General features: G+C 34.7%; 1 protein-coding gene across 2 annotated transcripts; it reads right to left on the reverse strand.

Annotated features, from left to right (window-relative positions):
- Positions 1-298: 298 nt before the first annotated feature.
- On the reverse strand, positions 299-7,331 carry LOC148879221 (cysteine synthase). Of its 2 annotated transcripts, none has more exons than XM_088960695.1 (11): positions 7,083-7,331; positions 6,039-6,092; positions 5,812-5,921; positions 5,563-5,620; positions 4,141-4,404; positions 3,918-4,055; positions 3,718-3,769; positions 3,338-3,417; positions 2,229-2,288; positions 1,992-2,072; positions 299-638 (listed from the first exon to the last, which is right to left on the reverse strand). In XM_088960695.1, the coding sequence occupies exons 2-11, from the start codon at positions 6,078-6,080 to the stop codon at positions 546-548; spliced, it is 978 nt and encodes a 325-aa protein (XP_088816821.1). In that variant the 5' UTR covers positions 6,081-6,092; positions 7,083-7,331; the 3' UTR covers positions 299-545. The 2 variants fall into 2 exon arrangements, with proteins under 2 accessions (XP_088816821.1, XP_088816822.1); XM_088960696.1 differs by lacking the exon at positions 7,083-7,331 and adding an exon at positions 6,621-7,048.
- Between the last annotated feature and the right edge of the window lie 16,933 nt (positions 7,332-24,264).

The following is a 24,264-nucleotide window of genomic DNA, read 5'->3' on the forward strand; positions in this document are numbered from 1 at the left end:
AAGTTCTTGAGCCTTAGTTTGGGAAGAGTACAAATATACATATTTGTATTTGTACTCTTCCCAAACTGAGCCTAGTCTTTCTGAGAACCCGTTCCTTGATAAAACTACCAAAGCAGTCCCTGGGGGAGGAGTGTATTCAGTATACACATTTTTGTTACCCATGTCACCATGTTTACCATAGAACATTATTTGAATAATTAGAATATATCCCATGTTCAACATCTGGCCATGCCCCTAACTTCCAATGACAATGTCTCAATCAATTATCAATTATATTAGCAAACAGCAGGCAAGCAACTTCATAAACATTATATTCTAAGCTTTCTTTAGAGTATCAACATCACTCATACTTCCAATTCCAGGTCCATTATAGATTCAAATAAAAAAAAAAAAAAAAGAAGAAAAGAAAAGAAAAGGCTTTCCAAACTACTTGGACAGAGTGGTAGTGTGGTACAACATCTACAAAGAACAATAAAGAAACCGCATCTGTGCTTTTCTCTTCATTCCATCAAGAAAATTTAATATTCCCCAAGTTTTAAGACATCTTATGGCTCAAAAATCATGTTTTCTGCTTCCCTCCTCACAGACTCAAACAACACAGATGACAGGTAACGCTCACCAAAGCTGGGGAAAATCACCTGCATTACAGAAATTGATGGAGTGATTTGTAACAGCACAGGCCGGCAGAAATAAGAGCATAAAAAGGAATAGCTAAATGGTCTAAATTTCAAATGCCATTGAATTAATTTTATACCTAATAAAAGTTTTGGGGATAACAATCTTGTGTTTATGGGCCATTTAAAATACAGCTGTTTCTCGTGTGTATTCTTCGCTTGTTTGTTCTTAATTATTTTCTAATTTTTATTCTTGTATTCTTAACAACAGGAGCAGTTTTCAGGTTTATAATTCATCTGGAAGGCTTTTCAAAAATATTAATAAATTCATGACTAATGGTTTAACCATCAAAAACAAGATGTAACATGAATTCACCTCTTCATCCTAGAGTAAGCTGCTGGCACTGTCATGCACAAATGAGCAAATTGGGTTTTTCTTCTTTTTTTCTTCTCAAATTTTATTTGTGTGTGTCAGTTCAAAAGACTACATACATCACAAGGCCAAAATCATGTAAAGTTTCAGCCTAAGATATCTTCCGAGCAGTAGTGTCTCAAGACTAGACCTGTTCATGGGCCGGGTGGCCCGACGGGCTGGCCCGGCCCGGCCCGGCCTGGCCCCCAAATGGGCTTGAACACCTATATAGGCCAGCAGGCTTAACCTCGGGCCAAAAAGCCCGGCCTGCAATAAATTCGAGCCGGGCTCGGGATTTGCCAAAATAGCTCGGCCCGAGCCCGGCCCGGCCTGACCTATAAATAAACCTAAAAACCCTAATTGAATACCCCTCTTTTTTCACCCCTTTCCCTTTTTTTTCAACCGAATTCTTCTTCTCCACATCCTCTTTCCCTTCTTTATATATATATTTTTAATATAAATAAATTTTGAATTTATATATTTTTTTAATGTAAATAAATTCTGATTTATATTGATTATTGAATAGAAAAAATTTTCTAATTTTTTTATTAGGTCGGGCTTCGGGCTTTTTATTAGGGCCGGGCTCGGGCCCATGTTGTAGGCCTGTTGGTCAGGCCAGGCTCGGGCTCGGGCCTAACATATTTCTGTTAATGAAGAGTAAAAGCCCGGCCCAGCCCATGAACAGGTCTACTCAAGACCCAACAATGGTCTTGCTTGGTGGATCACATAGTCCAAAAGTTCACATGATTTGACAATCATGATGATATGAGATATGAAGTTCTTTGGACTCCTGACATGCCACTTGAGAGAAGTCCACAAATTACACAATTGTCTGCAACCATGTATTTCCTATTGATTTGCAAAGCTAAATACTTATGCTTTGAACCTACATAACAGCCATGCAAGAAAAAATTTAAAAATGTAGAATGGTATGTCCATTCCACTAGAAAGATGGAGAAACCTACCACAATGAGCTTTCCAGCATTTTCTGGCCTCTTTGCAATCCTAAGTGCAGCAGCAGTTGCAGCACCAGATGATATCCCAACCTGCAATCAATGTCCCCTATCATCAAAAATGAAAAGAAGAAAGCCATGCAACCATAGACATCTACGTACAAATATGAAATTGGAAATTCTCTGTGTCAGCACAGAACAAACAGACAGCAACATAAATAAGTCTGTTATAGAGGATTAAGAATATACCAGCAATCCTTCCTTCAGCGCAAGAAGCTTTGCAGTCTCAATAGCTTCATCACTTGATACCTAAAAGTAACACAAATATCATAATTTAATCAATAGGAAATCAAATATTACTGCATGTACATCTGATGAAAGACCCACTTAGAGATCTACTGGAATGGTAATAAAATTCATGATAATCCTGAAACAAATTTTATGAAGGGGAAATTATGCAATAGTAGAAACTGCATTGATGAATAATAGGAAAAGCAAACAAAATAAAAAAAATAAAGAATTGACTCCATTAGTATCAAGTTATTGACTACTAAGTCCTTAAAATTCAAGACTAGTTATTAGATAAAGACCCAAAATTCCTAATGATAAACCAAGGTCCCTATATGCATTATCACAAACAAGTTGGCATCTTGTCAATATATACCAAGAAAATAACTTTGCAGTTCAACTTTAACATTTCAAGCAGAAATGAACCAAACTTCAACAAACAAATTGGTGGACCCAATAAACTGCAGTTCAAGGGCCTTCATGACAGCCAATGGACCATGACCAAGTTACTCTGACCATGGATTCTAAGACAGTACAAGATTCTTACTAGTTCTTTAACCCTATCCAACCTGAAACTTACAATCTACTGATTGCAAGCTCATGAGAACCTTATAACCTCACCAATTCTTTAACAAAGGATCAATATCTCATGGGGCTTATTTAGCAATCAATCAACTTTCATGAATATCTTTTGCTTAATCAATGATGCTTCAGAAAATGCCTAATATAAAGATAAATTCACGTGTTCACTGAAAAAATCACCTAATCAAAGGATTTTAAGGCTTACTTGAAGAACTTCATCGATGAGATCAACCTCCAAAACACCAGGAATAAAACCAGCACCTATCCAACCTGAAACTTACAATCTACTGATTGCAAGCTCATGAGAACCTTATAACCTCACCAATTCTTTAACAAAGGATCAATATCTCATGGGGCTTATTTAGCAATCAATCAACTTTCATGAATATCTTTTGCTTAATCAATGATGCTTCAGAAAATGCCTAATATAAAGATAAATTCACGTGTTCACTGAAAAAATCACCTAATCAAAGGATTTTAAGGCTTACTTGAAGAACTTCATCGATGAGATCAACCTCCAAAACACCAGGAATAAAACCAGCACCAATTCCTTGTATCTTGTGTGGACCTAAGACATAGAAAAGTATCAATAATGGAAACCACCAATACTTTAAAATATTCTTTAGAGGGACAGACATGAAAGAGAAAAAACATAATCATGATTTTTAATTTTTAATGAAGAAAATAGTAACTGCAAGAATAATCCAGTTACAGGTTCCAAAACATACAGAGCAGACTTGTTAAGATAGAAAGCTATGAAGAAAGTTGTGAGCTCCAAGAACAAACTACTAATTTAGCACATCATCTAATCTCCAAACCTGAAGAAGCGATATTCTCACAAGACAAAAAGAATAAATTGATAACTTACCAGGCTTTCCTCCAGAAAGAATTGCACTTTCAGCTGGTTCTATACCATAAATCTAAGAAGGAAAGGAAATACATGCCACAAAATGGAAGTAAACATGTTTGCTCAAAGAAAAATAAACAAGTAAACAAATTCATTAGATATGATCTGTCATATCCTTTTTTTTTTCAGAAAATTCATTCAAAATTAACTGAAATGCTAACCTTAATCTCAGGGTTTTGCTCTTTGAGAAATTTCGCTGTCCCTGTTATTGTACCCCCAGTCCCTATTCCAGAAACAAAGGCATCAACCTTCCCAGCTGTGCCCTTCCAGATCTCAGGTCCAGTGGTCTCATAATGGATCTAGACAAAAGAACAAAATGGAAATTAAATACTTCAAAGTTGAAACCAGACAATACATTCATACATGATAAAACTCAATTAATACCTTTGGGTTGGCAGGGTTTTCAAACTGTTGAAGGATATAAGCATTGGGTGTCTTTGCTAATATCTCCTCAGCCTTCTGAACAGCTCCTTTCATGCCCCTGGCTGGATCTGTAAGGACCAACTCAGCTCCAAAAGCTCGGAGAATGATCCTTCTTTCAAGACTCATTGAAGCTGGCATTGTTATGATAAGCCTGTAACCCTTAGCTGCCGCCATGAAGGCCAAACCAATGCCCGTATTACCACTGGTAGGTTCAATAAGCACACTCTACAGAAAAGAAAATTTGAGTTACAATATTAAAAAACAAAAACAAAAAAAAAGTAAAAATATTTGCTGTGGCATCAAGACACTTAAACCACAAGTTTGTTTCATGGGCCTACACAAGAAGGGGTAGCCTATCCCCCCCCCCCCCTGTTGGCAGTGGGATTTGATCCCAGGTCTCTGCTACAACAAGTCAGAGATCCTATCAATTGAGCCACCATCAGTTGGTTAACCAGACTCTTAGCACTAACAAGTGATGAAGCTAGTTTCTTTTTAACTCAGTTCATTTGAAGCATTAACAACAAAACAACAATAACAACTTAGTAGAAAGTTGAATATCATAAAAAACACATTAAATCTAAGACAGACCCGGGGAGACTGGACACTGCACATCATGCTTAGCATTAGCTAAAACTTATAGAAGCTATTAACTTTTGATACAACTTATGTGGTTCATAACTTGCTCCAACTGTTATGGAATTAAGAAGTGCAACCTACTTTCATACATGGTTATTGTATATCTATTGGAGAAATGGTAATGATTGATTGCCAAATTCTGTTATGGATGTAAGGAGCATCAGTTAACTGTGCAGTTATAGTAACCATCATCATTTGCCTCACTTGACTTAAAGTGTGGTAAAAAACATAAATCATGTCTGTACACTTGTCTATCTGAGACCATATCCTAAGTCAAAGAATGAACTAACAGATCTGTCATTACTATCTGAACCCAAGTTCCTGTTCGTTTTCTCTTTTTATACTTTGTAATTACAATGAATATTTGAAAATGATAATGTTAAACAAGAATATTACCCCCACACACACAAAAAAAAGGAAAAAAAAAACTACCATAATATCATGATTGGACTGTGGTTATCCCTTAGCTATCTAATATAGTCTCACTTGAATCAAGGTAGAGAATCATTGCCATGAAATGTGATCAGGTTAGTCTGACATGAGGGGTTGCACCAGATAAAATGATAGGGATCATCAGGGGAAATACCCTGGCTAATGACACGAAGTGATAACAGACAATTTCATAGATGTAAAGATAAAAATATTGAATAGTATTGTAGGGTGGTTGTGAAACATTATTGGCAATGTCAAATATTGATGGAAGCACTTCTCTTCTAAACACATCTACCTAACATGGAATCAACTTACCTTCCCTGGTGTAATGAGGCCTTTCTCCTCTGCATCTGCAATCATACTATACCCAATCCTGCAAGTTGGAACATGGTGAGATCAAGAGTAGGAAGTGAAAAATAATTGCAGATAAATATTTTGTATTGGATTAAGCCAACAATAAGTAGTATGGCAACACCAACAAAAATGGAAATGATGACAATAAGTAACTACAAGTCAAAATATCGAATCTAACGATAAGGCCTTCGGTAGAAACCTCATTAGTACCTGTCTTTAACACTAGAGCATGGCTCCATCATCTCTAGCTTGGCAGCAACACGGGCCACACAGCCATGCACAATGTTGTTGAGATATACCAACGGGGTTTTACCTATTAACTGAACAAATGAACCACGAAGGGAGAACAGATGAACTGTGAGCACGACGTTAAAACTGAGGCAACAAGATAAACAAAAGGAGATGGGACGAAAGGAAGAGACAGATAGGCGACTTACTTCAGTAATGTCTTTTGCGATTTTACACGTTTCCTGCGCCATCTTTTCAGATTACTGCAAGCGTATAATGTACAGAAGGAATCAGATAAAAGCACCGAAAAAAGAACAAAGGCATATAAAAGTGGAACTGAAAAACAGAAAAAGGCAAAAACAGAATCCTCATTGAATCGAATAGGGAAACAGGAAAAAATTCAAGAGCAGTAAAAAAAGAACTCATCAAAAACTTGTTACTAATCCATATTTATCAACTGGAATTCTAAGTGCTTTTGTTAACAGATTGAAACAGAAAGTTAAAAAAGTAAAGACCTGAAATTGAATTTTAAAGTACAATCAAGAAACAATATTCTCAGATTCCTCTTCCGAAAGCTCAAAAAAAGTAGAAAAAGATAATCTTGAAAACAAAATTTTACTCAGACGTTATCCCTTTTTATTTTTATTTTTTTTTTCCAGAAATATAACTCATCCACTAAACTGGAGAAAAATAATTAATATCAAAATGATTGCCAGTAGAATCAAAACATCGAACCGTCCACTCTCACTAAAAAACGCAGATTCTTCGAGGGAAAATAAAGCTATGCTTACGAGATCAAATATCAGATCGAAGAGACACGAAAATTAGAGTAGTGTTGGAGCTTCAGCTCTCAACACCCGAAGTTTTATCAGTCTGTAAATGACGGCCTTTGGAATGACATAAGAGTCTTTTGAAATCGAAAGAATATCTTCTAGATGCCAGAGTCGTTTTCTTTCGGCCGATTTTCCAAGTGGAGCTATAGAAGTTACAGTAAAAAGAAACATTGACGGAGGCAACTAAAAAGAACTCAAATTAGAATTTTAACCGCAAAAAGACGAAAATATATGAATCCGATGAAGATTTTCCATGCGGTCTCTCTCTCTCTCTCTCCCTCTCTCTCTCTCTCTTCCTGAAAATGATTGATCCTTATTTTATCGCAATTTTTGTATAAAGACTGGAATTCAAGTGCTCTGATCAACGAAATTCAAAAATCAAGCAGAAGAGAGGAAAGAAGGAGAAACGCTAATGTATACCTCCTTAAGCTCGATGACTGCTGGCAAGGCTTTTCTTCAATCTTCAGCAACCGAATAGAACCGATGACGCAGATGGAATGGAGCTTGGCGGCTTAAATAGGAGCGGGATGGTGCTGCCCAAGAAGATGAAGTCAACCATATGACAACCCGGCGCATGTTAGCTGCTACTGGATGATGTCCTCCCATACATCACCACGTCCATTAGTTTATGGGCACCAGTACTTAATCATCGTTCACGTATGTGATTACTGAATCAATCGCATAGTGAGAATACAAGTTGAATGATACCCAGAGACGAGAGTGGATACATAGGGGTGTCGGGTCTGGGTCGGGACAGGGTAAAATCGAAACTGACCCGACAAAGAAATAACAAGGTTCCAAAACGACTGGACCCTACACTCGGTCTGTAATTTTAGATTCAGAACGGAATTGATCACTTATTTGTTGAGAACATTATATTCAGAACGGAATTTTAGATTCAGAACGGAATAAATCTGCCGGAAATATTATATTTTGATTATTATTGGTTTGGGATCTGATGAAGCGTGATTTGGTCCGACCTAAGAGGGGATACGTGTACATGACCTGATTAAGAGATGACAACTCAGCTTAACATAATCAGTCCACAACAGATCGAGGTCGGGTACCCAACCACCTCGAGCTAAAGTGACCTCGGGACAAGGCCACCTCGAGACGAGATCGCCTCAGTACCTGATCGCAATGAGAACACCTCGATGCCAAGGCACTTTGGCACTCAACCCAGTTCAGGACTTAAAGACATTAGCTCGGGGATACCGACATGCCACTACGTGGTGGTCCCGAAAACCCCTCCAATGGATCCTGGGCCTCACGGGATCACTCCGCGTAATAGCTAGCATTATCTCCCTAACCGATTCGGGCGGAAGTGATGAACCTTATCGATTGGCAGTGTTATCTTCCAACTAACGCGGAAACGGGTCTTATCGTGACGAAGATCCCGAAACTGATCTGTGAAACCCACGAGGACTCGACTATATAAAGGCTCCACCCCCAGAGGTTCAAGGTACGCATGATTTCTATGCTCACTAGCTCTCTGCATTCTTAAGCTATTTCAGCTCGCAACAAGTATACTAACTTAAGCATCGAAGCGACCTCACCGAGCTAGCAACCCCAGGTTCTCTGATCCTACTCTTGCATATCCAACTTTGTTCGCCGTCCGCCTGGAAGCCAGATCACCTCCAGTAAGGAGCAGCTAGATCGCGCAACATCATTTCACGTCGTCTGTGGGAACGCTACAAAAAACCTTTCTCCACCATCAATAACAGAATCAAATCCATGGCTTCCTCCAGCAACGCCGGACAAAGCAACGAAGTGAACATCTCCGGGGGGCAACCTCAGATCCCGTTTGTTTGCATAGGTCAGTTTACCATACCGCTTATTGTGGCTGGGGTCCCAAGCGATTTCACAAGTGAAAGTGCCACTCCCTCCTATAGTCGGCGCGACATTCGCTGAACCATCTGTGGTTCCCCCTAGAGTTGGGCAATCCCAACTTGACGACCTGGTACACTGCGTTCAGGCCATCCAGGTCCAAATGCAATAGGCCCAACAGTTTCATCACTATCAGCAACAAGTCCTCCATCATTTTTACCAGCAACAGTACCAACAGCAGTTCCTACCGCTACAACAGAATCCACAGTCGGTTCCACCTCAGCACCCGACGACGTAGCAGAATCAATCTCGTCGTCGTCAGCAGAATCGCTCTCCCCGCCGAGGTGAGACCTCTCAAGTCCCACTTCCTCTTGGGAGTCAGGCCTCTTCCCGCAGCAAGAGGGGCAGACAAGTTACCCCACCCGCTTCTCAGGGCAACTTGAACAGACCGAGAGACACTCAGCCCGCCAGGGCCACATTACCTCGGCCTTCTATTCATGGTAGCCAGGCTCACCACCCAGAGCCACTCCACGCCAGAATGGTACCAGATCATACGGAAGTCAGCAGCATTAATGCAGAGCAAATCAAGAAGCAGCAACAAAAGCGTCGCAAGGCACGACGAACTACAGCTCGTAGCCAACTCGCCATTCCCAATCAACCAGAGCCAATGAAAGGTAAAGAGGAGGCAAGCTCAGCGGCCACTAAGACTGCTCCTCTCCTATCCAAGTCATCTCCTCTATCCTCCGAGCTCCTGGCGGTCTCAATGCCAAAAGATTTTAAAATGCTGCATCTGGACAAGTATGATGGATTCTTCAATCCAAATGATCATGTAGACTCCTTCTAGTCCCAAATGCACCTAGCTGGGGCTGATGAGTCATGCATGTGCATAGCCTTCTCCACAACATTTAAAGGAGTAGCTCGCACGTGGTACAGGAACCTCGTGCCAGGGACGATCAGAAGTTGGGCACAGTTTGTAGAGTTGTTCACCTTGCACTTCATCACCAGCAAGAAGTGTTCGAGCTCCCAAGAAAGCCTCCTAAATATAGTTCAGAGAGAAGGGGAGTCGATTAGAAGCTATATCAAACGCTTCAACGACACCTGCTTGCATATCCCCGATCTAGATCCAGCAGTGAGGCTCATGGCGGCGAAGAAAGTAACACACAAAGAATTTAAGTGGCATGTGGTGGCTAATAAGCCAAAGGATATCACAAACTTCCTCAAGCTCGCCGATTAGTTAATCGGGACCGAAGAAGAGATGAACCAAAAGACAGAGAATCCAGCAGAAAAAAGGAAAAGAGAAGGTGACGGCACAGGTAACGATGGCAACAAACGAAAAAAGAGCAAGTCCCCAACTAGAGGAGGAAACAAGTCCGGGAGCCGATCTCCTTCACACTCATAGGTCGGGCCGGCGTTCCCAAACTCCACCAGTTGAACGGACAAATTACACGCCTCTCAATGCGAAGCGAGGAAAAATCCTTGTGCTTGCGAATGCTACAGCCAATCAATTAACATACCAACAAGCCACTTCTCGAATGTAAACTTTTATGGGTGCCTGTTTGGGAGATCTTTCACGCAACGCATTGGAAGGAGGGACCCACATGAAAAGCTGTGAAGTCTCATGTTTGGTCAAAAAAGCCGGAAGGCCATATATATAAACTTCTATGAGGTGAGAAATGGATTCTCCCGTCAAATAATTTTTGATAATTTCTCCAATTCAGTCAACGCAGAAAAGTGAATGCTAATTGGTAAAGCCCTCCGACAGGGAGTCAGTATGGGTGGAAAGTTGAGGTAGGGATTAAGGGAAAGAAAGGCCGGTTTTAAAGTTTCACAAACTGAAGCTTTGATTTCTATATTCTAGCAGATGCAAATGGGCTGAGAGGACAAGGGTGCTGGGACCGAAAAGGAATGGGAACCAGGGGCCGAGTCAAGAAATTTTTATATGGGCCAAAACCTAAATGAATTGGAGGGGGGATAAATATGGATGGGTAGGTGTGAACAAGAAAAATGAAAAAAATCAATTAAAACCGAACCAATATTTTGATTAACTGAAACAGTCAGTTTGATATTTAAAAAAACCAAAGTTACTGGTTCGGTTTTGGTTAACTAAAATAAAAAACCGGTAGTTAATCGAACCAATCGGTATATGTATTATTATGTATATTATATATATTATGTTATATATTTTTTATACATTATAAATTAATAAATATGCATTATATATAAATATATATTTATAATATATAATATATTATTTAAAATATAATATTTTATATATTTCTAGTGATTTATTATATATATAAATAATAAAAAACCAATGAACCAAACCAATCAACCGGTTAACCGATCAGTTTTGATCCGGTTTCAATTACTGATTTTCCAAAAACGAATAATCCTAATTCGATTTTAAAAATAAACCTACAATTCGATTAATCAAACCATGAGCATCCCTATATGAGAGCCAATCAAAAGAAAAAAGTTAGATAAAAAGCTGTATTTCAATGAAAATTTTCTGCAGCCAAATTTATCCCCATTAATTGGGTCTACGACATACTTTTTGGGTTTCATTTGTTTTTTGGATTTTGAAAAGGGGAATTTGGTTAATGAGATTTTAATTCTCATTGATCAAGAAAATTATGCTTTTTTTTTTTTTTTCAGATTTATGTAGAATTTATAGAAAATTTATTAAGTGATAAACATCTCTTAAGTAGGGGTGTCAAATGTATTTGATTTGTTCCAATCTGATCCAGTCCAATGTGAGCCCATTACGAATGGACTTAGTCCAATCAAGTCCAATGAATATTTTGGATCAGTTCAGCTCCCATCCAATCTGTTCAAATTCATGTTAATTTAGAGGATAATTTTCTTAAACTACCCTTATGGTTTAGTTAATTGATTAATGTTTACATATATTGTCTTAGAGTATCACTAAGTTTTCTCACATTTTTCTAAAACCTCTTGCCATGAGAAAGATGAAAAATAAATATTGTACCCATTATTTTTCTTCAAAATTTTAAAACGAAACAAGGAAATGGGGGAGAGAAAGTACAGATCGAGAAAGAGATGAAATCGGTAAGGGGTGTGTGTTGGCAGTGACAGAAGAAAGTCAAACAATGGGAGATGAGGAGAAAAGGAAGAGAGAGAGAATGAGAAAGAGAGTAGAAAGGATGCCGGAGTTGGAGATCGAATTCAATCACTGCTGCCGGTTGAGAGAGAGAGAGAGAGTTGAAGGTGTGGTGAATATCGTAGTCGTCTTCGACGAAGAAGTTGAAGGTGTGGTGAACTGGTGATCACAGTTGTAGGTAAACTTGCTGTGGGAGGAGGGGAGCTTCTGAAGGCACTGGGACGCGATGGCAGGGAAGTTGCTAGTGAACTCAGTGTACTCAGACAAGATCATCGTCCCTCGAGCCATGAAGCTGTAGATAAACGATTCCTGTTTCGAGTGGGCTGAAAAATCGAGGAGGAAACAATACCAACTCACCGCCAGACAACTCTTTTTCAATGGGGAGGCCTTCTCCTCCTCCTACTCGCTAAATCAAGTAATCAACATTTATATTTTCTCAGAAAACTCTAGAAGTTGCTGGGTTGATTTTTGAAGTTCGGCGGGTCTTGCTTTAACCCAAAAAAGGAGAGTGAACAAATGCCTTTATTTACAGAGCAAGCAAGATAAGCAAATTACAGAGCACCTCATGGCAGGGCCTGGGCAAATCCATCAAACAGTTATATGGGCAGCCTCTACATTATCTGACCAATATTCTCCTAAAACAGTGAGATCAATCAAGGATTGGTGCTGAAGATGAACATCGCCCATTGTTTCTGAACCCGAGCTTAGTCCACTTGGACATTCAGTATCATTCTAGACATTGCTGTAGATCTAATATAATGTGAATTCAAGAAGAAATTATGTTTTCTATTGTTGCTTTTTCCTAGTTCTGTTTTTCAGGTTGTTACAATACTTGTTTTGAACATCAACTCTTTTGCTATTATTATTATTATTTTTTTTTTTTGTTAAAAATGTTTGGATGTTATCTATCAAAAGTATGAAGAAATTTCGTCCAAAACAAAAGAAAAAAGAAGAAGAAATGCTATTTTTTTCTCATTTTTATTGTTCATATGATGCGGATTATTATGTGGAAGAGATAAGTTCATCTACTAAGCAAGGAAGTAGAAAGGAAAGGGTCCTTTTTTTTGATAAATTAGAAACGAAAGGGTGTTTGAATAAATTTTTCTGTAGTAGTAAGCAAAAACAAGGATCTCGGAGTGCAACTATTCGTGTGATCAATGCACATTGTTGACCTACATTACATTTTCATTTGTTCCATAGAAATGTACTAATTGGATGGTTTCATTTTGAACAAGAAGATGGCCTAGATAGGTATTAGCCTCATAGGTTCCTCAAATACTAATTCGGTCAATGGAATAATGTGCTAGCTTGGGTTTCTAGACCTTACTCATCAACATTGAGCAAAGCATTAGATAGACCATCGGGCACATGGCCTTCATCCTTGAGCCTACACATTGCAGCATGTGCATGTCTGATGTAGAGAACTTTGTTTATAAGAGTCATTTAGGGGGGTGCGATCCATCATTCCATCATCGGACACCGAAGGTAAGTCAATGAGTCATGAATCATCTAGCCCCTATTCATAATCCGAGACCGGAAGAAATTAATTTACCACATGGATAACTTCAAAGCTGGCATAGATGTTAAATGATAGAACTACCTTCTCTTGTCATGTTAGAAATAGACAACCCAATCACCCCATCATCCTCAACGTAAGGAGGAAAGAGAATGGTTTCCCACACTACAAAATAAATCTATTGAATAAGTTATTTCCTGAGTCCTAACCACAAAATAAAGTATATATATATATACTTTTAGTCTAGCATAGGAAAAGGCAGAGACTAGGAATTTTTTTTGCAAAACTCCAACCTCTCAGTTAATCAAGAGTCTAATAACTTATTACAAGCAACCAAAAAAAAAAAAAAAGCGACTAGGAAAACTTCAAATTCCAGCCCTTTTCTACTTATGCCTTGATGTATATTTACATCTCTCCCTCTCTCTCTCTCTCTCTCTCTCTCTCTCAAAATAGGACTCTAAGCCAGTGAATTGTTACTACTATAGCAATGTTAAGACATAAGACTACTTGGATAGTGCTCTAGATAAGGCTCTAATGGTATTTGGTGTTGTCCTGCAGCAGCCTCCTTTGAGGGAAGCCCCGGCCTCACGCCATTTACTTTACATATGAAATAAAATCTTCAGCTGACACTCCAATAGATTCCTGCATGAAAAAATAGCAACGGCAAGGCAAATAAGATGTGATTAATTAGATCAATTAACCAACATCTAAACCAGTTTGTCACAATATGATCAGGACTAGTAATTAACAACATGTTTATTTCGTTTCACATTTTCAAAACCAAATGATAATGCACGGCTGATAAATGAAAACAGCATAGGTTAGAAGGGGTTATATAGCATTAAAAGAGAGATTTTTGTCAAAGCACTAAATGAATGAAGCACCAAAATTTCCTCTTTCATAATACACAAAGGCTATGACCAAGTATGCGTAGCAGGACCCCAACTTGAAAAGCTTATTGCCCAAAACTGCTTATAGTGATTGTAGACCAGATTGTCTGGATTTCGAGCTCAACCTCACACCAATAAGAGGGTAGGCACCCAGGTTGACTTGGCAAGAAGGTTCAGTTTCTAAATGGTTTTTCTTTTTTAGTAATTGAAATTTACAGGTCAAAACCTAGGTGGCCCTTGTGTAAAACTGCAAATAGATGATTAGTACTATCCATCAAATGGACAAAATACATTAAAAGATACCAAGGCTGCAACTTAATTGTCCAATTATATGGCAGTTTTACATAATAAGAAAAAAAAAAACAAACTGTGAACTTGGGGAATGGGGAGCACAGTTCATGTCCTATTCAAAGAACACCAATGGTCCCCCCAAGCCAATATATCCTGATTGTTGCAAAGCACAGTTCATGTCCTATTCAAAGAACACCAATGGGGAGCACGATTGAGACATGCAGTTGCTTTTGAAATGGGAGAATGGTGCAGGCATACAGGACATGGGGATTGGAAAGGGGGAGGGTAACGTTTAGCGGTGAAGATGTTAATGAAATGAATATCTTTTTTGAAATGTGACTTAAATTCTTATTTTTAAAACCGATTACCTGAGATAACCCATATTAACCGAAACATACAAGTCAATGTTGATTGATCCATCTCATCCCATATAATACGGAAAAGATACTTTTTCTATATCATAAATTTTCCCTTTTATAATTATAGAGGAGATTTTTGTATTTTATCCTATTTTTTAATTCCTCGATTTCATAAACGAATCTGTCTGTTTTTAATTCCTCACCACACCAAGCACGTGGAAATACAGTAGTAATGAGGTAGTGCGTGCGTGGCTGTTCCATCGTTTATCTATTTTTCATTTTCCTTTTCGTCGCTGAGATGCACGATACAATGGGCTTACCAAAGTCTCTGTGTTGCTTGCCGCTGACTAGACCAGTAGTCTCATACTTTCTCATGTTCATGTTCATGTACATGTGGTTCAACTGAAAACCAACCTAAAAAAGTAAAGAAAAAAAAAAGGTGAATACAAGTGTACAATCCTGTCGATCTCACATATACAGAAAACTGGCGTCTTTTATTCAGTCAAATTTTCATATTTGCGTTCATTTGATTCACAATGACCACTTGTAGGCTTGTAGAAAAAGCATTGCTACTAGGGTGCAGTTTGGGCAGGTCCAACTCAGTTTGGACCGACACAGCCCGCAATTTTACACATACTGGATTTGGGTTATTGGTCGGTCCTTGGGTTGGGCTACGCTTAAAAGTTTGAACTTTGCGCGGGCCCAACTTTATTCCAATTTGAGCCTGGTTTGATTAATACATATATATGTATAACATTTTAATAAATTATACATATATGTAGATATGCATACATATATGTGTATCAATTTTTAATGTGAATTGATTAATGAATTTAAACCCATCTCAACCCCGAATCCAATCCAATTGCATCAAATTTTAGTGCAAATTGGGCTTAGATTGGATAATTTGGACTTAACTTTAAAATCAAATTAGACGAGGGCCCAATCCCCAATTATTAAGATTAGGCATAAATTGGGCTCACATTACAATGTTGTATTGTGAGATGTGCAGCTGCATTGTACAGTGGATAGGGCATGGGTCGAGAAAGTGAATAGGAAATTTAAGGAGAGGGCAAATACAAGTATGGACCGTTCACCGTTGTTCATGAAAATAGCATTTATATTTGCACCCTTCCAAAAGGGAGCCTTGTAAACTTCAAATTGATGAAATTTGTCCATATAGATTATAGGATCCAACCAATTTCAGATTCTTAAATCTGAACCTCATTTGACAATAAGAAACAGCAGGAACAGCTATTCTAGCCTCTAATTCACACTTTTTTTTGGTAGGTAACAGTTGAAACTGGTGCTGAAAGCTGAATGCTGAAAAAAATGGCTTGAAAACGGCTTAAATTCAGGATACTATTGGCATTTAATGAAATATTTAGGTGTAAAATAATTATTCAAATATCTATGCTTCAGCATTTATCTATTGGGTTTCAAAATTGTCAAATGACATATTTTTAAATTAAAAAAAAATGCTAAATGCCACATTTTAGTTTTGAAATATTTTTCAGCATTATGGCTGAAGTTACTGAGCCGAATAACTTATTGCTTTGTCTTTAGTGATAAAATATTTAAAATCAACCCAACATCAGCTTCAGAATTTCTGATCTAATGAATGGTTGAAAAGATATATATTAAAATATCTTTAAAAATGTTTATATTATTTATATTTTTAAATTTTTTACTCAATCATGAATTTCAAAATCGATCGGATCAGACAAACGGATTGGAAAAACCAGGAACCGATCAGGTGATTAATTCTATTTTTTCCTAAAACCGAATTTTTGTCAAAAAAATAATGATTTTGACCCGGTCAATTGAACCGTTTAAATCGTTAGACCCGGGAATCAGACCCCTGACCGATTTGTTGTCTGGGTCAGTTTTAAAAACCTTCCTCAAAATACATATAAAATTGGTAAATTTTCGAAGTTCCATACAGAAATCTTTTGATTTATAGTGATTTCAATTTTTGTCCGCTTAAAACAAAAAACAAAATAGCGTAAATTCATGAAATTTCTGCAATTGAAAATCTTGGTACTTGATACATGATACTTGGTTTGGGCCAAGTATTGGATGGGCAAAACACAGAGTATACAAGGAACATATAGCTGGACCCAGAGAAGGCCAATTAATTGGGCCTGTGGCGCTAAAGCTAAAATAAAATATATTCCTGTAGGAGTGGTTTCAAAGCTCGCAGATAGGAATATGGATCCATAATTGACATGTAATTTCATGTGTATCGTATCGTATCGTTATTTGGGGTTATAGAATTTTTGGCACCTTTATGGGGCAGGCAAAGCTTAAAACCAACCCCTGACACATTTTTGAAAAAAATATATATAAAGCATCGAAACACCCGATATCATATTTCATGGTTCAACCAACGGAACCCACCATTGGATGGTTCCAAATAAAACATCTGTCCTGTGAAATGTGAATAAACTTGGATAATTTGAACTCATCTGATTTTGCATATTCTTGTGTAAAATTTATCTTCTATGAAACTTTTCTAACTTCTAGAATCAATTGAGTTATGTTTGATACCACTGCCCTCTCTTGCGTTGATCAATAAAAATTGTTGAGAAACATGAATTGTCGCATAACAAAAAGACAAAAAGGGAGTCACTTCAACTAAAAAAAGCATATTGCAACAAACCATTGCCCTTATAAAGTTGACATTAAGGTCCAGTTCACTTTTTGGTAAGTTATTTATCCGGATAAATGTAATTAGCTGGGTAAGTTTTTTTTTTTCTGGAAAACACTTATTCGGGTAAGTGCATTTACCCATATTTTTTTATTTCCAAGTAAATAAGGTAAATGATCATTTTAGCTATAAAAATCCATTATTAAAAGGGGTATTGTTGTCCCAGTCAAGTGTTGGCAACTTTCCCCCTAGGTAGGAAAGTTATGTACCCACATAAATAACTTTCCCCATACGTAAGAGATGGGTATCACTTACCCAAGTAAGCAATACACAGGAAAATAAACTTGACTTGGTCCCCACATAAATCTGAAAAAAGAACATGAGATTCTTGGCCAATGAAAACCAAAATCCCATTGACCAACTTTCCCCCTCTCAAAATCCAAAAAAAGAACACCCATTTCAGACAACAAACAACAGTTTGTATTAGTTTATATTGATCAAATCAAAACATTTCTGATTATGTGAAAGGATAATTCACACATCACACCCATTTCTATTGATCAACCCCTAACATTTCACGAAGAAACAGTGATGATATCAAACAACCCCTAACATTTCACAATGAGACGGCGATGATATCAAAAACCACCTTGGTGGTTATATGGGAAACATAACAAACTATATTCTGTTTAGATATCTAAAAGATGGGAAACATAGCAAACTATATGAGCCTAAGGGGGTGTTCTTTTTTAGGATTTTGAGAGGGGTGAAAGTTGGTCAATGGGATTTTAGTTCCCATTGACCAAGAATCCCATGTTCTTTTTTAAAGATTTATGTGGGGACCAGGGAAAGTTTATTTTCTTGGGTACCACTTACCCGGGTAAATGATACCCATCTCTTAGGTGGGTAAATAACTTTCCCACATAGAGGGAAAGTTACCAATACTTGAATGGGACAAAAATGCCTCTTTTAATAAGAGATTTTAATGGCTGAAGTGGTCATTGTCTTATTTACATGAGAAATAAAAGAACATGGGTAAATGCACTTACCTGGGTAAGTGTTTCCCAAGAAAAACTTACCTAGGTAACTGCATTTACTTGGGTAAGTAACTTACCGAAAAGCAAACAGGGCCTAAGAGTAAGACCCATGATTAGAAGTACCATGTTTCCGGTGCGCAGACCTGGCATATACCATATGGACAAGCAAAATGGAAAAAAATAAAAAAATAAAAGGATGAAACAAAAAAAAAGTATTAAAGTGACTTATCTAAGTTATTTTTCGTTTCTATTGAGTTTTAATAATTCCTATTGCAAATGATGAAATATTATGACAAAGTTGTATGACTAATTAAAATTAATACTTTGTTATTGAATTTGTATAGGTGTTATTAAGATGAAAGAATATTAAGAGAACAATATTTAAAATTTTTAATTCACAATTTACAAAAATTATAAATACCTAATTTCAAGTGTAGATTAGGGGTGAGTAAAAAAAAAACTGAAAAACCAAACCAACTAAAACCAAACTGAAAAATCGGTTAATCGAATCGGTCGGCTAGGTTTTGGTTTGGTGTTTTAAAAAAACCAAGGTACCGGTTCGGTTTTGGTCAACCAATATAGAAAACCGGTGATTAACCGAACCGACCGGTATACATATATTTCTATATTATATGTATATATATTATATATTATATATTTAATATGTTTATATATTATAAATTGATAAATATGCATTATATATAATATATTATTTATTATTTAAAATATAATATTATATATATATATTTATAATTTTTTATTATATATTTTATAATATATATTATAAAAATAAAAAACCAAAAAACTGATGAATCAAACTGGTGGTTAACCGATTGATTTCGGTTCAATTTCGATTATCAGTTTTCCAAAAACTGGTAATACTGGTTCGATTACAAAAAAGGCTCACGGTTCGACACCCATAGTGTAGATCTTGTGACGCAACAGAATTATATCATTATCTTGCTAAACAAATTAATTAATTTGAAATGTGATGATGAAAAAGAATGAAGTTTTGATCTGATTGAGTTGGAAATTTATATATGCAATTCTAAATTTCTGGTTATAATGAGGCCTAAATAGATGGATAAATTTGTGCAATGGTAAGTGGAAGAGAATTTAGTGGCAATAAAACAAGCAAATTCAAAAAAAAAGGAAACTAATTAAGATTGTCCATCCAAACCTGAAGAGAAATTAAGCTGTATAAGAAATCAAACTCAGTTTGAAATTCTTGTTCATGTATCTATAGATATCGTCCAGTCAGAACTTCAGATAGAGGACTTCTCATTCAATTGTTTAATAAAATCTTACATAGTTTTAAAATAGTGATACGATACTATTTTTTTTTTTATGTGATATTTTGATGGCATACAGAAGAGATGTGGTGAGGTGAGATGACAGAGCAGTGGTGGTGGTCACGGTTCAAATTATCATACAAAAACACCTAGGGTTCAGTTTTAGGGTTCAATATTAAAATTTAAAAAATTAAAAAAGAAACCACTCTAGGTTCAGTTTTTGGGTCAAACGGAGAGTCCTCTCTGATAAAAAGATTAAAAAAAATTAAAAAAAAAAAACAAAAAATGGTTAAAAACCATTATCAAGATCGATGGTTTGATAGTTTAATCGCCTAGGTCAACAATTCTCAATTTTTTGGTCCAACCGTCTAGTTCAATTCAGTTTTGAAAACATTAATTTAAAGTACCCATATATCTTGTTGATACAGAGAGTATATTAATACTTTTAACCCTCAAGGTGGTTGAACAACTATATTTTGGTGAAGCTACCTACGGTGTATTACTTTGTATTATAGTCGTATTTCTTATATCCCGATTATAATGACATGCTTTTCAGATTTTCACCAAATATTACTTTTAGCATTTCCGTATAAAGTCCGACTCAAAACAAGAAGCACCTTCCTCAAAGCCTTCCCAAAAAGGCACTAATATGAGGAGTTAAAACGTGGTGTTCCCACTTATGAAGGGTGATACCCTTCCTAGATATATATACACAATTACTGTATATCACATATACCGATACTTTAACTTTTTATTAATATGATAATGACATTGAACCCAACAAAATAACAAAGCAGGGTTCATCACTCATTACGATTTTTAAGAACTAGTAAAAGTATACATGCGTTGCATATGGCAATATCAAATGATGATGATAATATTTAACAATCAAATGATCTTATCGGTTGAACCATTAACCTATTTAACCAAAAAAATGGAATATGATTAAGATATTAATTCATTTTTTCTTTATATTTTAGTCATTTTTATCTTTACCAACTATAATTATTATTTTTCAAACATATTTTTGTTTAATTTGAAGAATATATAATATTAATTCATGTACAATTTTTCTATAAAATTTATAAAACTTCTATATTTTTATTTTTTATTTTTTATTATTTAATTTATGGGATAATAAAAATTACTTATTTACCAAGAGGAAACCCAATTCCAATATATTGTTTAAATATTGATTTTTAATATTGTGGTCAAATTAGTTATATATATATATATAAAATATAATATAATATAATATATATATATGTTATTTATTATTTATTTATAAATATGTTATTTTTATTGCATTTTTGTAAACTTCTTATATGAGGAAAATAGTTAAAAAAATACTTATATTTTTTGTTTCTTTATTTCAACTATTATATTTTCTTTTCCTTTTAATAATTTTTTTTAAATTAAATCGGGTCATATCATATTCAGATATCCAACATATTAATCGGATTCAAATTTGAATCAATATTTATGAGATCCGATCAGATCTTCGGATTTAATCAAATTCAAATATACCCTGATTCAAGTTCGATCTTATCTATTTGCATCCCTACCAAACTACTTACCTACAATGACCTAGCTAATTAAATTATTGAACCATTTAGCACGATTAGTCGGGTCAGGTGTTAACATTAATGCTCTTTATTTTTTGTCATAATTTTTAACCAATTTCTATCATTAATGAAATTAATTCTCATTAATTACACTTTTTTTTATATGATGAATATATAATATTATAGAATATGCCCAAAATTATCTATATTTTCTAGAATTTTATGTATTTTATTCTTTAATAATAACATCATGTGTTTATTCATTTGGCATAGATAGCTGAACCACTAACCCACCATTTGGATGAAAAAACCATTTTTTAAGTTGATTTTAAATCATGTTTTACATTTTCATCATCAATAAAAGTAATTCTTATTTTCACTTTATTTTTGTGCGTGGTAGTATCAAATGATGATGATGATGATGATCAGTAACCAAAGGGCATTACTAGCTGAACCATTAACCTATTTAACCAGGAAAATGAACTAACATAAATTCATTTTTTTCTTTGTATTTTAGCCATTTGTATCTTTACTAACAATAATTCTCATTTTTTAAATATATTTTTGTTTAATATGAAGAATATATAATATTAATGTATGTTCAATTTTTTTATAAAATTTATAAAAAAAATTCTATATTTTTATTTTTTATTATTTAACTTACTAGATAATAAAAATTACTTATTTACCAAGAGGAAATGCAATTCCAATATATTGTTTGAATATTGGTTTTTAATATTGTGGTCAAATCAATTATTTATATTATAGTATATATATTATTTATATATAATATGTGTTATTTATTATTTATTTATAAATATGTTATTTATATTGCATTTTTGTAAACTTTTTATATGATGGAAATAGTTGAAAAAATACTTATATTTTTTTGTTTTTTACTTTAAATATTATATTTTGCTTTTTCTTTTAATAATTTATTACTTTAAAAAAAAATGAAATAGAATCATATAAGATTTTGACATCTTGGTCGGATTCGGATTCGATTCAATATTTTTGAGATCTGGTCGAATCATTGGATCATATCAGATTTGAATATACCCTAATTCAAATATGATCTGATATGTTTGCATCCCTACCAAACCACTTGCCTACGATGACCTAGCTAATTAAATTATTGAACCATTTGACATGGTTAGTCGGGCCATGTGTTAGACATTAATGCTCTTTATTTTTTAGGGAGAAAGGGTTCAGCCCAAGGTCAGAATTTATAGGCACAAAATACTATTAGGGTAGGTGCCAGTTCGGAATTTATGCCAATTCATGGGCGGGCGTGGGTGCATAGAGTGTGGGTTGTTGACATTTTGAATGTTTATAGCTCTATGGTGGAAATCAAAAATATGCATTGGGACTGTTCTTACTTCATATTTTTTATCCTAATTTTTATCTCATTTCTACCATTAATTAAAACAATTCTCATTAATCACACTTTATGTGATGAATATATAATATTATAGAATTTACCCAAAATTATTGACAAATTTCTATATTTTCTAGAATTTTATGTATTTTATTATTTAATAATAGCATCCATTTGACATGAATAGTTTAATCATTAACCCATCACTTGGATGGAAAAACCATTTTACTTTTCGGTTAATTTTAAATCATGTTTTCCATTTTCATCATAGACAAAATTAATTCTTATTTTCAGATTTATTTTTGTTTAATATGGTGAATATATAATAATAGAATTATATCAAAATGCTTTATACAAAGCTTATATTTTTCTTTGATTTTACATGTATGTATGTATGTATGTATGTATGTATGTATGTATGTATGTGTGTGTGTATGTATGCATGTATGTATGCATGTATGTATGTATGTATGTATGTATGTATGTATGTATGTATGTATGTATGTAATATTCATTACTTAGTTGTGACATCATAAATTGACCCATTTGACCCAGAATGTTAGATTATTGACCTACCTACCATTTGCACTTTTATAAGTAACATAAATGAATCTAGGAGCCTAACATTTCTAATAACCCAAGGTTAAAAACCTAAAAAAAAAAAGGGGGAAAAATAAACCCAAGGTTTGTTCTAGCTACAAAATGTATAGAGGTAATCTTTTAGAGCCTAGATGGGTCGTAAATTTTGGGGCGTCACTAGTGCATTCAAATCTGATTCGATCTTATTTATTTATTTTAATTTAGTAAATTATTAAAAGGAAAAGAAAATATAATAATTTAAATAAAGAAAAACAAAAAATACAAATATTTTTCAATTATTTTCATCCTATATATACATGTTTTTTATAAAAAATAATTAATATAAAAATTTTATAAAACTGCAATATATATAATATATTTATAAATAAATAAATAACATATATATTATAGAAATAAATAAATAATATATACATTGAATTAGATAGGAGTGATCCAAATCCAAATTTAATTCGATTATCCAACCAATCCGAAAATCCAAAATAGGGGATATCCGAAATCGACAAAATAGGATCAGACTTTAGATCAGATCGGAACTTGATCCAATCATGTTGTTATTTATAATTTTCAACAATTTTCCTTTATATTGGTTTTGAAAATTAATATAATTTTTCATTTATATTGGTTTTGGGATTGAAATGCAATATCCCAACTCAAAGCTGACCTATTCATAGTTCAATATCATCACTACCATGAATGTTATTATTATTTGTATTGATGGAAATATCAAATATGCCATGTTTAAACACCTTTTAATTGTTCTTTATTAAATTTTCTAAGTATGCATTTGACAGAATAAAGAATAGTGATTTCAACCTTCTAATTGCCTCAACCAGAGTATTAATTATCACTCATTTCCTTGCCAATTAAGTTCTTAATCTCAAATTGTAGGTTTATCTATTATTTACTAGTGGGGATCTGTAAAATGCATGGGTTTTGTTAAGTGAAAGTTAAACAGTAGAAACATAAAAGAGTATATAATTTTTTTATATTTTAAAATTTTAAATAATTAATAATTGTTTATGTTTTATATACTATTTTTAATAAATTCTTTTATAATAATAATAGTTTCAGCTAAA

Source organism: Nelumbo lutea, chromosome 1, assembly GCF_056320005.1.
Source record: "Nelumbo lutea isolate HS-2025 chromosome 1, American lotus-T2T, whole genome shotgun sequence".
NCBI lineage: Eukaryota > Viridiplantae > Streptophyta > Magnoliopsida > Proteales > Nelumbonaceae > Nelumbo > Nelumbo lutea.

Coding starts and splice junctions, on each gene's coding strand:
- LOC148879221 (XM_088960695.1), bottom strand. CDS start 6,080: ATGGCGCAGGAAACGTGTAAAATCGCAAAAGACATTACTGAA. Junction 4,405..5,562: donor GCCTCATTACACCAGGGAAG/GTAAGTTGATTC, acceptor TCTTTTCTGTAG/AGTGTGCTTATTGAACCTAC. Junction 639..1,991: donor ATGCTGGAAAGCTCATTGTG/GTAGGTTTCTCC, acceptor TCTGTAATGCAG/GTGATTTTCCCCAGCTTTGG.